The 13,818-nt window shown below is 36.0% G+C and overlaps 1 protein-coding gene across 4 annotated transcripts in view; it reads right to left on the bottom strand.

Moving 5' to 3' along the window:
- Window positions 1-13,818, bottom strand: part of LOC111156863 (trafficking protein particle complex 13) — a 39,801-nt gene that overhangs the window by 20,368 nt on the left and 5,615 nt on the right. For all 4 annotated transcript variants that reach the window (XM_022517966.1, XM_022517967.1, XM_022517968.1 and 1 more), the window contains exons 2-4: window positions 7,004-7,072; window positions 6,360-6,459; window positions 4,709-4,793 (exon numbers count right to left, since the gene is read on the bottom strand). In XM_022517966.1, the coding sequence (XP_022373674.1) occupies window positions 4,709-4,793; window positions 6,360-6,459; window positions 7,004-7,072 (254 nt within the window). The remainder of the gene's footprint in view (window positions 1-4,708; window positions 4,794-6,359; window positions 6,460-7,003; window positions 7,073-13,818) is intronic.

Below are 13,818 nucleotides of genomic sequence, written 5' to 3'. Positions count from 1 at the left end.
CAGTCAGCATTTTAACAAGCTCTCCAGATAACTTTAATACTTCCTGAAGTTTGAGAACAACTAGTATAGACAAAAAGAGTTATCTGTTTTATTTCTAGTACAGTAATTATATTGTTTTGTTTATATAACAATATTTTTTAATGTAGCATGTTAATATTTTCAGATACAATGCTGGATTTTTTTCAATTAAAAAGAAAAAACTAATGGTTTCCAGTTGAACATGGTAGAATATACAAGCATTTCTATTCTCAAAAACAACACTAAGCTGAGAAAAGAATAAAAAAAAGTACAGATTCACAATCTCTCTTCCTTGATTTCAAAATTCCCAGAGTTGTAAAAAATTAAAGTTTTGAGGGCAGAAGTCTGGGTATCTGAAGTAATAGCAGCAGTGTAACCGTGAATCTCCCAAGTCATCCATAAAACAAAAACAAAAGCAACTAAAACTAAAGCTTGCGTTAATATAATTAGAAAGCATCATACGTCCAAACTTCATATTACCTGTAAGTAGACATATATCAAATTTTTGCAAGCTCTTTCTCATGCTCTTGCCATGAACTTTTGCAAAGAATAAGGGAAGTTCAGGGGAATTTGAGCTGAAGAGAAACAGAAGAGATAGGTCTAATACTGATCTAAACCACTTCCAGAAAGACAAAGTCTATTCTAAGCATGAAAATACCAAGAAAGTGCATTACTGGAAGATGAGAGCACAGTCTATAGGGAAGGGACTTAACAGTTGTTTGACAGGAAAGAAAACACTTCAGGGTTTTGAAAAAGAGTTCAAAGGAGAGACACCTTTTAGAAACTGTGGAGTGAAGAGGAAAAATTTAGGACACTACAATTCACATGAAAAGAGAAAATCTGGGGTGCCTGAATGGCTCAGTAGGTTAAGCATCTGCCTTCAGCTCAGGTCATGATCCCAGGGTCCTGGTATCATGCCCCTCAGGCTTCTTGCTCAGTGGGGAGTGTACTTCTCCCTCTACCTCTGTCCACTGCTTCCCCCTGCTTATGCGGTCTCTCTCTGCCAAATAAATAAAATCTTAAAAAAAAAAAAGAAAATCTGAGGAACACACAACCCCGTTCTCCTCTATCAGCCTCCCCAAAAGACACAATAAAGAAACCACACTTTGTGCACAATGCTTTAAGAGGGTGTTTTTGAATTAGGAATATCAAAGCACCCAAACTGCATTTCACAGAATGCAAAGCCTCCAACAGTTTTCATCTATACAAAAATAATGTAAAAAGAAAATAGTGAGAACTGAGACAATTCACTGATAACTGCCACCCAAAACCAATAGTGAACTATTGTATCTAAGAGAAAACTGTAAAATACTTAAACTGAATTAAATTACCCTCAAGAGAACACTTGGAATATAAAAAAACACCTAGAATGAGAAATTTTAAAACTAAGGCTAAATTTGTTGTTGTTTTAGCATGGGGCTAAAATTTTTTAAGAGAAGAATGTAAATAGTTGACTGAATTCGGGAAAGAAGAAAAGGACACAAATCATATTAGAAACGTGAAATGACAAACGAAATAATGGAATACACCTACTATTAAAATACAATCCATGAAAACTTTCTACAAATAATAGATCTAAATCTACATATTCAAAGGGTGCACTTGCTATTAGAGAAATGACATTAAATGACCAATTCTAAAACATACAGAAAAAAAAATCCCCAGGGCCTCCAGGAAAAATTATCAAATTTCTTCTTCTTTTTTTTTTTTTTTAGATTATTTATTTATTTATTTGACAGACAGAGATCACAAGTAGGCAGAGAGGCAGGCAGAGAGAGAAGGAGGAAGCAGGCTCCCTGCTGAGCAGAGAGCCCGATGCGGGGCTCGATTCCAGGACCCTGGGATCATGACCTGAGCCAAAGGCAGATGCTTAACTAACTGAACCACCTAGGCATTCCCTCCCTTTTTTTTTTTTTTTTTAAGATTTTATTTATTTATTTGACAGACAGAGATCACAAATAGGCAGAGAGGCAGGCACAGAGAGAGGAGGAAGCAGACTCCCTGCTAAGCAGAGAGCCTGATTCGGGGCTCGATCCCAGGATCCTGGGATCATGACCTGAGCCGAAGGCAGAGGCTTTAACCCACTGATCCATCCAGGCGCCCCTCCTCCTTTTTAAAAAAATTATTTTTATTAACATATGATGTATTATTTGCCCCAGGGGTACATGTCTGCGAATCACCGGACTTACACATTTCATAGCACTCACCATAGTACATACCCTCCCCAATGTCCATAACCCAACCTCGCTCTCCCTACCCCCCACCCTCCAGCAACCCTCAGTTTGTTTCGTGAGATTAAGAGTCTGTTATGGTTTGTCTCCCTCTCCATCCCACCTTGTTTCATTTTTTCCTTCCCTATGCCTTAAACCACCCACCTTGCCTCTCAAATTCCTCATATCAGGGAGATCATATGGTAATTGTCTTTCTCTGATTGACTTATTTCTTTCAGCATAATACCCTCTAGTTCCACCTACGTCGTTGCAAATGGCAAGATTTCCTTTCTTTTGATGGCTGCATAGTATTCCATTGTGCATATGTATGTGTGTGTGTGTGTGTGTGTGTGTGTGTGTCTCTCTCTCTCTCTCTCTCTCACATCTTCTTTATCCATTCATCTGTTGATGGACATCAAGGTTCTTTCCATAGTTTGGCTACTGTGGACATTGGTGCTATAAACATTCTTTTTTTTAAAGAAACCATAATACTGACATCTAAAACTGAATACACAACATAAAAAAGAAAAATATAGACCAGTATCATGCTGTGATTCCTCACCTATATCCTCTTAAGTTACTCTGATGTCAAAAATGGCTTATGTGTATATCATGAATCTGAATGTTTTACCTGAGAAACTAAGATAATTCTTGGTGGGCATTGCACAATAAACATTAGCTGCTATTATTATTAATACCACAGCCTTTATGCAAATTAAAACTGAATAAAGCCAACATAAATATAAATACATATTTAATAGTAAGTATGGTATTATATTATTTACTCTTTTAAATACTGACTTAAATCATATGCACTTGCTGATTTATTCACTTTTATGCAAATAAATTAATCAGTTACTGAATGTCAACTGTATGCCAGGAAAAAAAGTATATATTCTCAAAGCTCTCAAAGTCAGATCTTTTCATAATCAATGCAGAGGCTGGCAAACTTTTTCTTTAAAAGGTCAGATAGTTGGGACATCTGGGTGGCTCAGTTGCTTAAGTGTCTGCCTTTGGCTCAAGTCATGATCCCAGGGTCCTGGGATCAAGTCCCACATTAGGCTCCCTGTTCAATGGGAGTCTGCTTTCCCCTCTGCCCTCCCTCTGCTTGTTCTCTCTTTCTTTCAAATAAATAAATAAAAGCTTTAAAAAAAAATTAAAGGTCAGATAGCAAATACTTTAAACTTTACAGGTCATCCAATGTCTCTGCAACTCCCCAGTTGTAGTCCCAGTAGTAGCCTGATATCTGCCCCAGATAATACCTAAATGAATGACTGTGGCTACTGCCAATAAAACTTTATTTATGGACACTGACATTTGAATTTCATATAATTTTCACATCCAAAGTAAGATTGTTTCTTTGAATCATTTGAAAATGTTGAAACCATCCTTAGCTCCAAGGCCTTACAAAAACAGGCAAAGAGACCAAATTTGGCCTGCAGGCTATAGTATGACAACCCATGGTTTAATAAAAGGCAGAAACTCCATCCATAGTATGACAAGCATACAAACACGTATGAAAAACTTTGCATCCAGTTTCTGGTAGTTGGGTCCTATATGAAATTTGGCATACTGGCTCTATAAGGTCCTTTTCAATTCTAACACTTGCTGATCATTTAAAAACTCATTTTAAGTGGACTTCCTTTCTGGCAATGCTGCAGTAACATAAAGTTACCATGTGAAGATAGCCTTGATGACTTCTGCTCGACCTACAGTAAATTTTTACTTTCTTTATATTTAGTTTCAAATTGTTTGAGTTAGCATATTCTATTTCTTGATTTCTAAATGCTGGCAAGAATATTCTAACTGGTGAATTTCCTACAAGCTATCCCATACCATACTTTCATATCAGTCTTCCAACACAGTGTCACTACCTTTGCTCGGAAATCCCCACTGACTGCCCACCGCCTTTAAAAAAAAAAAAAAAAAAAAAAAAAAAAGGCTAAAACCTTTAGCTGTCACCTGGCTTTTGAGATGCTCCACTCAATGGCTACTGCACATCTCTGTACCTTATCTACTTCTATCAAGTGAATTCTATTCACGGCTACAAGAACACATTATGGATGCCTATGTCTCTGCTGATTATCATGTTTTGCTTTTCCTCTGAGTCCTACCATTCTTTGAGGATCCTGTTGCATACCTTCTCCTCCAATATGTCCTCAAGACTGATGCAATCATCTGTGATCTTTCCTCCTCTTCCAAATTCTATTATGTTAATCACAAATTAATAAAAACTTAAACCTTTAACTGGCATACTGTCTCACCCAAGTGATCACAACCTTTGAGGATAAGGAAAAATGATTCTGTGCTTGTTACCATATTATCTTACACAATTATGTGTTCAATTAATGCCTGTTGTTAATGACAATCAAAAGTCCAGTATCAAAGTACATCTTAATGAAATTTCAAAAATGTAAGAATACAAATTAAAAAGTTAAAAAAAAATATATATATATATACCAAGCAAGAATGCCACTTACTTTTACTAATATATCTTTTACAACTTGATTGCTATCATTATGAACGCTGATGTAACTGGAAAAGGTCTCTCCCAAAAATATATTCCTGTGAAATAAAATAAACTTTTAGGCAGAAATCTACTCATATTTTAACACACAATCTATATAAGCACCACTGAGAACTTAAAATGGAGAAGAATTTATTAAAGGATAATGATTAAGTGAAATACTGCTTCAGCATTTCTTTGTGTACCCTATGCTGCTCATTCATTACTCAGTACAGTTAAAAATACTGATGTAGTCTATGAAACATGACATAATCTTGGCCCTCAACTACTGTATAAATAGCCTGTTTCCCTAGACATAAGCCACTGAAATTAGATCCATATTAAAAGTCTTAATGATTATTTACTGATGAGGCTAGAAAAGGCAATTTTTGAAATAACTTATGCCCTAAATCTAGTAGAGACCCCCAATTGATCTGAGTATTTTTTTACCAATTTGTCTTATTTTTCTAAGTTACTATAACACAAATAATGACTACTTTATATTTTTTGTAAGGTAAGTTTTATAAAAATACCTGTTTATAAATATATATTACACAAAAACCTATAAATATATTTCACATCAATTTTTAAATATGAACATATTTCCAAGCTTTCAAGACACCAGTCAGTAACTACATTCTGTAAACCTTTTTTAAACTTAAAAATTCCATGTGGTCTTAAATTCTCTCAGTTGAAAACAGAGAAAAACCAAGGGCTTCTACCTCATTAATAACCCAGAAGAAGAGAAGAAGAGCTAAGACTAAGAGAAGGAATAAAAATTGACAGCTCCTGGGCGCCTGGGTGGCTCAGTGGGTTAAGCCGCTGCCTTCAGCTCAGGTCATGATCTCAGGGTCCTGGGATCGAGTCCCACATCGGGTTCTCTGCTCAGCGGGAAGCAGAGAACCCGATGTGGGACTCGATTGCTTCCCTCTCTCTCTCTGCCTGCTTCTCTGTCTACTTGTGATCTCTGTCAAATAAATAAATAAAATCTTAAAAAAAAAAAATGGACAGCTCCTAATGAGCTGACAAGTCTGATAGCTTGTGTTAGGACTATGAAACTGAACAAGAAAGCACCTTTCTGAAAGACATTTAGATTAAGCCAGTTAAAAGAAAAGGAATATATGGCTATTGAAAAATGTAGTAAGATCTAAGGAAGAAAATTAAAATTTAATCGTCCCTAGAAACCACTATTCATACTTTGGTATGTATCCTTTTTTTTTTTTTTTTTTTTTTTGCAGGGGGTTGGTGTTGGTGGTTTGGAGGAGATGGCAGAGGAAGAGAGAGAGAGAGAATCCTAAGAAGGCTCCACACCCAGGATGAGCCCAATGTAGGGCTTGATCTCACCACCCTGAGATCACGACCTAAGCAGAAAGCAACTTAATTGACAGAGCCACCCGGGAGCCCCTTTTCTTTTTTTGTCTCTCTTTTTTTTTTAATTAAAAAACTCCCCCAGAATCACTAAGTATAATTCTGGTAAAACCTTTTTTTTTTTTTTTTTTAGGTGTTCTTTAACCTTTTTTTTTTTAAACCACTTAAATGTATGAGTATTTTTCCATTCATTAGTTATTTTATGAAAATATAATTTGTAATGGCTTTAAGTATGGCTTATGTCAACATATTCTTACCCGAAATTCTGTGGCAAAGTCAACATTTCACCCAACATTAAAATTTCTGCACCATTTACAGTTGAAGGATCATCTCTCATGAGTTGGTTAAAAAGATCTCCTATAGAAAGAGAAAAACGTAAATTCTAAAATCTATCTTGTAAATAAGTTTTACTGCCACAAAGAAACAGCTGGGAGAAACACTTTAAAAAAAATGCTTTAACAAAAATCTAATTTATTATCTTCACTACAACAAATTTATGGCAAAAAATTTGAGTTTCACAGAGAATGAATGCTTCAGAAACAAAGGAAAATGAAGGCCATGAGACACAAAATATAAAGAGCTCCAATAATTTTAAAGGGAATGGCTAATACACAAGTTGATGGACCATGTGAAGATAAATAAAATTTTGATATCATGACTATGAATGTATTCTTACTAAAATTAAGTTTCTTATTGCCATGGGATATCCATAGTATCTTGACTTAAGAGATTATGAGTAAGACCTACTATGTAGATGGCCACCACTTACATCATACAAAAAGAGACAGCAAAGAATGCAGCAAAGAGTTAGTAGAAGACTGGCAAGACTATGCTTATTGCAAGGTAACACAGGCAACCCAGGTTTCAACTTTTCCCTAGGTACAAGCAGAACAAAGCATACCAGGTAAGTCTTTTTCTTCACATGTTACTGGAATATTGGTGAATAAAGTAGGCTTAGTTAACCGCATCACTGTGAATTAAGAAAAAAAAGAAAGAAAGAAAATGTTAATATTGTTTTGGACTAGCATTCCTAAGATGAGTGTATGATACTCATCCATTCCATACTAAAATCGAATATAACCTAAAGCTTCCTAAATATAATATTAAGTACTTTCCCAAACCGTACACCAATGATTTACTAAAAATATTAATTTACAACAGAAAATTACATATGACTTATTTAAAGCTTAATGCATTAAAAAAATTAAATGTAAATGTAGAATACCACATTATAGAAAAACTGGAAAATAAAGGAATTTTAAAGCTTAAGGTATATGAGAATAAGGCTTTAAGAAAAATCCTGAGTGACGTTCTTTGAACAGTATCAAGAAGATATCTTCCTGAAAGGGAAAAATGTTTTGATTCACCACCATGAATATGAGACAGTAATTTTACAAAAAAAGAATCTTTATGAGCTTTATCTCTCGGTTCTAATCACTGGCCACTGGAAGTTCAGTAAGTGGACCTTGAAGCAATATTCATTCCGTAAGGAAATGATGAAAGTATCATTCAATGTATAGCTATTTATTTATTTATTTTAAAAAAGATTTTATTTCTTTATTTGACAGACAGAGATCATAAGTAGGCAGAGAGGCAGGCAGAGAGAGAGAGAGAGGGGGAAGCAGGCTCCCTGCTGAGCAGAGAGCCGGATGCGGAGCTCCATCCCAGGACCCTGGGATCATGACCTGAGCCACCCAGGCGCCCCCAATGTATAGCTTTTTAAATTCCAACCAAAACTAAGATTTGTTCTTGGGACATGACAGAATGTGTCTAAAGTTTAGAAAAACAAGTAAAAATAAGCTAAGGAAATTAATGGGAAAAAAATGAGGCAGACATGAATTTACCATATATTAAAAGATTTGTCTATAGTCAACTAATTGGTTTATTAATGCAACACCACACAGATATATTAGACAGTGAAATAAAGATTATTAGGATGCAGAAAAAAAAAGCAACGTGATAAAGCACAACTGGTTGGCTATCTGGGAAAAATAAGAAATTTAACTTACAAATTAAATTCAAATACCAAATAAATTGCTTTTGTATCAAACAGTTAAGAGGCAAAAATTAAGCCATAGAAAACTAAAAAGTGAAAATTTATGAAATCTAGTAGAGTGAGGATAGGACATTTTAACTAAAAAAATCTTTTTCAATTACTTCTAAAGACTGACCTTTGATCACATTAAAATAAAGACAAAAATATAACAGTAAAAATCATAGAAACTTGTAAAATATTTCAGAAAATTAATCATTTCTTTATACTCTATTAAAAATGTTCATTCAGGGGGCACCTGGGTGGCTCGGTTGGTTGGGCGACTGCCTTCGGCTCAGGTCATGATCCCGGAATGCCGGGATCGAGTCCCGCATCGGGCTCCCAGTTCCGCGGGGAGTCTGCTTCTCCCTCTGACCTTCTCCCCTGTCATTCTCTCTCTCGTTCTCTCTCAAATGAATAAATAAAAAAAAAAATCTTTAAAAAAAAAACGTTCATTCAAATCTAACCCCAAAAACTTTAAAGACTATCAACTTAAATGGTCAATTCACAGTTTAAGTGGTATTCATTAGCAGATGTAAACATGTACCACCCAACTACTAACTAGCTATATCATTCACACCAAATTCAGTGCCTTTCTCATTGGGTCTCAGGCTAAATGTCATCTTTTCCAAAAAAGAAATAACAGCTCACCTTGTCTCTCTCATAGCCCCTTGTATTTATCATGAACTGAGAAATGTACTTATTTACAGCATTTTGATCCAAACTTCACAAGGTTGAGGCTCTTACCTATTATATTCAGTTTTCTGGCTTTGTTGCTTGACAGTTTGTGGCACATAGTATATTCTATAAATCTTTGCTGAATGAAAGAATTAGCACCTCACCTAAATCCTCAAGTACCTGGTATTATTTTAAAGATGTTACATTTCATGAACGGAGGCCATTAAACAATGTTATATATTAAAATAGATGGCTGTTGAGGGTTGCCTAGTTGGCTCTTGGTCTCAGAGTCGTAAGTTCAAGCCCTATGCTGGGCACAGATCTTACTTAAACAAATAAAGTAAAAACAGATAATATAAATAGGTGGCTACCGAAACAGGCAACATATGTTAACCTTAAAATTTCTGAAGTCACTTTGCATAACTGATATTTACTGAGCATTTACTAGTGCCAGACAGCATGCTAAATACTTCACAAGTATCAACACATTTAAGTCTCATGACTACAAATTTGGTGTCATTAACTACATTTTACACATAAGGGTGATACTTGGAGAAGGTAATTTGCATATAAGACTATATAGCAGATAGATGGCAGAATTAGATCTGAACTCAGATAAATTCACTTTGTTCAAAACTAATTCTCTGTATTATTAATTATAAGCCTAGGGGCATAAACCTGTTACGTTATGCCTTATCAGAAACATCGTATGGGCATTCAAAATAGAACTCTGTGTCAAGCAGAGTATTAACCAGCTACAGATCATTGATGGGCACCAGAAGTGGTTGAGAAGGTTTTCTTTCTACTTCACTCTTATTTCTAACTAGGAAAGCAGATTAAAATTCAGTACAATCTGAAGGGGATAAAAAAGTGTTCTAAAAATGATAAAGAAGAGACCTTCTTTTCACAATCTAAATATCTAAGACTCTAAGCTAACTTTTTTCCTTTTTTTGAGAGAGAGATAGCAAGAGACACAGAGATAGCGAGAGAAACAGAGAGAGGGAAAGAGGATGAGCTGAGAGGAGAGGCAGGAGCAGGTTCTCCACTGAGTGGGGAGCCTGACTTGGGGCTCAGGCCCAGGATCCTAGGAACATGACCTGAGCTAAAGACAAATGCTTAACCAAATGAGCCACCCAGGCCCCCCTCTAAGCTCACTTTTTACACCAAGTGGTGTTCTCTATGCCCCATTTTTTTTTTCATTTCAGAAGAAACGTGATCTTAATAAAAATACGCTCTCAAGGGAATGCTAAAACATTATTTTTTAAAAAGTGACCTCGAAAATACCATGTGATTTCACTCATATGTGGAATTTAACAAACAAAACAAACCAGCAAAAGGAAAAATCGAGAGAGAGAAGGCAAGAAACGAACCCTTAACTATAGAGAACTAATGGTTATCAGAGTGGAGGTGGATGTGGGGGTGGGAGTAATGGGTTCGTTTGACTTAGAGATTATGCACTTGTATTGAGCACCAGGTGTTGTATGGAAGGGCTGAAGCACTGTTTTTGTACACCCGAAACTAATATTAAATGTATGATAACTAAATGGAAATTAAAAAGTTAAAAAAAACTATAAAGTGTTTTTGAGTTCACCCAAATGTGTAGCTACCTTACTTGCTTATTATATGCTCAAACTTCCATTGTGTACAAGTCTTATAAAGTTTAGTTTTACTCATTTTACGATTTCCTAGGAGATGAGATATTAGAGAGTGGGTGAGGAATAACCCTCCATTAAAAATAAAAACTTCCCAAACTGGTATTAAAAATACCTGTTTCCTTCATATTTTCAAAGAGGGTAAAAAATCAGTGTGTGTGTGGGGGAAGCAGTTGTTAAGAAATACTATCATTCTGTGGACTCAAAGAAAACTACTATAAAACACAAACTGGGCAAGTCCAGTTAGTAACATAAAAGTATCTCATGTTGAAACTCAATGTTTCCTGTCTTACAGCAAATGAATGGACCTCAAATACCACACATAATGTTTGTTAGCTGGAAAAGACCAAATACCAACAATAGCAAGGTTTAAGAAACCTGGGAGAGGAACTAAAATAAAGCATTGTTTTTTTTTTTTTTTTTAAAGATTTATTTACTTTATAGAAAGTAAGAGAGTAGGTACACTTGGTGGGGGGTTGGGCAGAAGGGGAGGGTGAGAAGGGACTTCCCAGTGAGCATGGAGTCTGAAGCAGGGCTTGATCTCACAACCCAGAGATCATGACCTGAGCCAGAATCAAGAGTTGGAGGTTAACTGAATGAGCTACCCAGATGCCCTAATAAAGCACTGGTTATTAAATGATAATCTTATATTTAGGCTTGAATGTTAAAAAACAGGTTCTTTGTCAAAAATTAGAGACAAAAAAGAATATGCAATTTTCAGCCAAGTGCCAAATCAAATATTCACTAGGCACAGCAAATAGTGTCATGTGTGGTGCCATTTTCATTGGAACTCACAAAACACAGACATTTACTTATGAAATTCAGGTTTCACCTATTATCTTATTAAAAAAAAAACTTCTGTAAGTCTTCAATAATTTATGTAAGAGGCCTGAGGTTACAAACTAATGAACTGGGCCAAGTTCAACTTTTGTATACATTTTGCTTGGAAAGAACATTAAAAAAAAACAACCCAATAAATTAAGGCAGGATCTTCTTCAAGTTCAAAGTCCTGAACTACATTCCACAGTCTTGCCTATCTAGTCCCTGAATGATTTCAAGTTTGTGAACTGTGAATTCTGGATATTTTGCGCACATTTTATCAAAGAGAATCATTATGCAAGAGCTCATTTTGAAATTCTCAAAAAATGGTCTTTAAGCTATTTGATAAATTGGTAAAGGAAGCTAAATTCATACGATACCCTCCACATCTTTTTTTGGTTGAATTTAACATTTATCTTAAGGTAGAGAGGTTGTCAGGGAAAAATAAAATTATGGTACTGCTGCCACTTTCCTAGAGTAAATGCTGTCGGCATTTCATCAGATGCTCTCAGAGATTCACCTTTCTGTACACATTCTTGTGTACCTAACTTACTTCCACATCTATGACTTAATGGTAGAAATGAGAAATACTGCTGAGCCTACTATTAGCTAGTGCTAGAATCATCAGTCCTAAGGTTCTAAGTACACGAAAAAAGCTTCAAAGCAGTAATGGATTCTAAATTCTTATGCCTTGATTACTTAAAAAAAAATTATTTATTTATTTGACAGAAAGAGACACAGCGAGAGAGGTAACATAAGCAGGGGGAGTGGGAGAGGGAGAAGCAAGCCTCCCACCAAGCAGGGAGCCCGAGGCGGGGCAATACCGGGACCCTGGGGCCATGACCCAAGCCAAAGGCAGACCCTTAACAACCGAGCCACCCAGACACCCTGGTCCTGATCACTTCAAATGGAAGTGGAGAAGTAGGAAGGAGAAATGGATCTCTCCTTCTTTCAAAATCATAGCACTATTTGCAGTAAAACTCAATCTTGAGTTTTCCAGGTCTGAATTACCCTTTCACTACTTCTGTAAGAGGTAGAAAGCAAACGACACAAATGAGAAAACTTTAAATCCATCACATATGAAGACAAAGAAACTCTTTTTAATAAGTGTGATTCTTGGCTAAAATTAACTCAAGAAACAACAGATGTTGGCGAGGATGAGGAGAAAGGGTAATGCTCTTAAACTGTTGGTGGGAATGCAAACTGGTGCAGCCACTCGGGAAAACAGTATGGCAGTTCCTCAAAAAGTTAAAAATAGGGTTACCCTATGACCCAGCAATAGTACTACTAAGAATTTATTCAAAGGATACATACATAATGATTTGAAGGGGCACCTGTACCCCAATGTTTATAGCAGCAATGTCCACAACAGCCAAACTATGGAAAGAGCCCGGATACGGACAGATGACTGGATACAGAAGATGTGGTATACACATAAAATGGAATATATTACTTAGCTATCAAAAAGAATGAAACCTTGCCATTTACAATGACGTGGATGGAACTAGACGGTATAATGCTAAGCAAAATAAGCTAGTCAGAGAAAGACAAATACCATATGATTTCAGTCATAAGTAGAATTTAAGAAACAAAACAGATGAACATAGGGGAAGGAAAGGAAAAATAAAATAAGATGAAAACAGGGAAGCAAACCATAAGAGATGCTAAACTCTAGGAAAACAAACTGAGGGTAGCTGGAGGGAAGGTGAATGGGGGAAGGGGTAAATGGGTGATGGGCATTAAGGAAGGCACTTGACATAATGAGCATTGCCTGTTACATGCAACTGATAAATCAGTAAATTCTACCCTGGTAACTAATAATACAGTGTATGTTAACTAAATTGAATTTAAATAAAGAATTTTTAGAAGTATGATTCTTGGATTAAAAAACTGCTCATAACAATCTCATGACTCGACTATACCTTATATTTTAAACTATGTCAGAAAAAAAACTGTCTTCTGTTCAAGTGACTTTGTCTTACAATTACCTTACTTTTTTTTTTTTTTAAAGATTTTATTTATTTATTTGTTAGAGAGAGAGAGAGAGAGAGAGAGAGCACGAGCACAGGCAGAGTGGCAGGCAGAGGCAGAGGGAGAAGCAAGCTCCCCGCCAAGCAAGGAGCCCAATGTGGGACTCGATCCCAGGACACTGGGACCATGACCTGAGCCGAAGGCAGCCGCTTAACCAACTGAGCCACCCAGGCGTCCCACAATTACCTTACTTTTAATTAGCAACTTCTGGTAAATAAGACCTGAACAAAAAAAATTAAATCCACCATCTATGACTGCCTAACAATATGACAACTCTTATTTGCAAAGCTTGGTGGCAATACTCAATAACTTCTTGATACCCGTCAGCTGCCTAGGTTGAAAAGATGATTAAGGAAACAAAGAAGAAGTGATTACTGAAAAAGTGACCTCAGAAACTCCCTCTAAACCTGGTGATTTTTCATTTAAAGACTTTTGGAAGCATTCATGCACCTGATGATTATTTTCTAGACAGCAGTATCACTTGAGACAATAAAAAGGTACTGA

This window comes from Enhydra lutris, unplaced genomic scaffold (genome assembly GCF_002288905.1).
Source record: "Enhydra lutris kenyoni isolate GAN:26980312 unplaced genomic scaffold, ASM228890v2 scaffoldscaffold50, whole genome shotgun sequence".
Lineage (NCBI taxonomy): Eukaryota > Metazoa > Chordata > Mammalia > Carnivora > Mustelidae > Enhydra > Enhydra lutris.
This window is presented reverse-complemented; position numbering and strand designations above follow the sequence as displayed.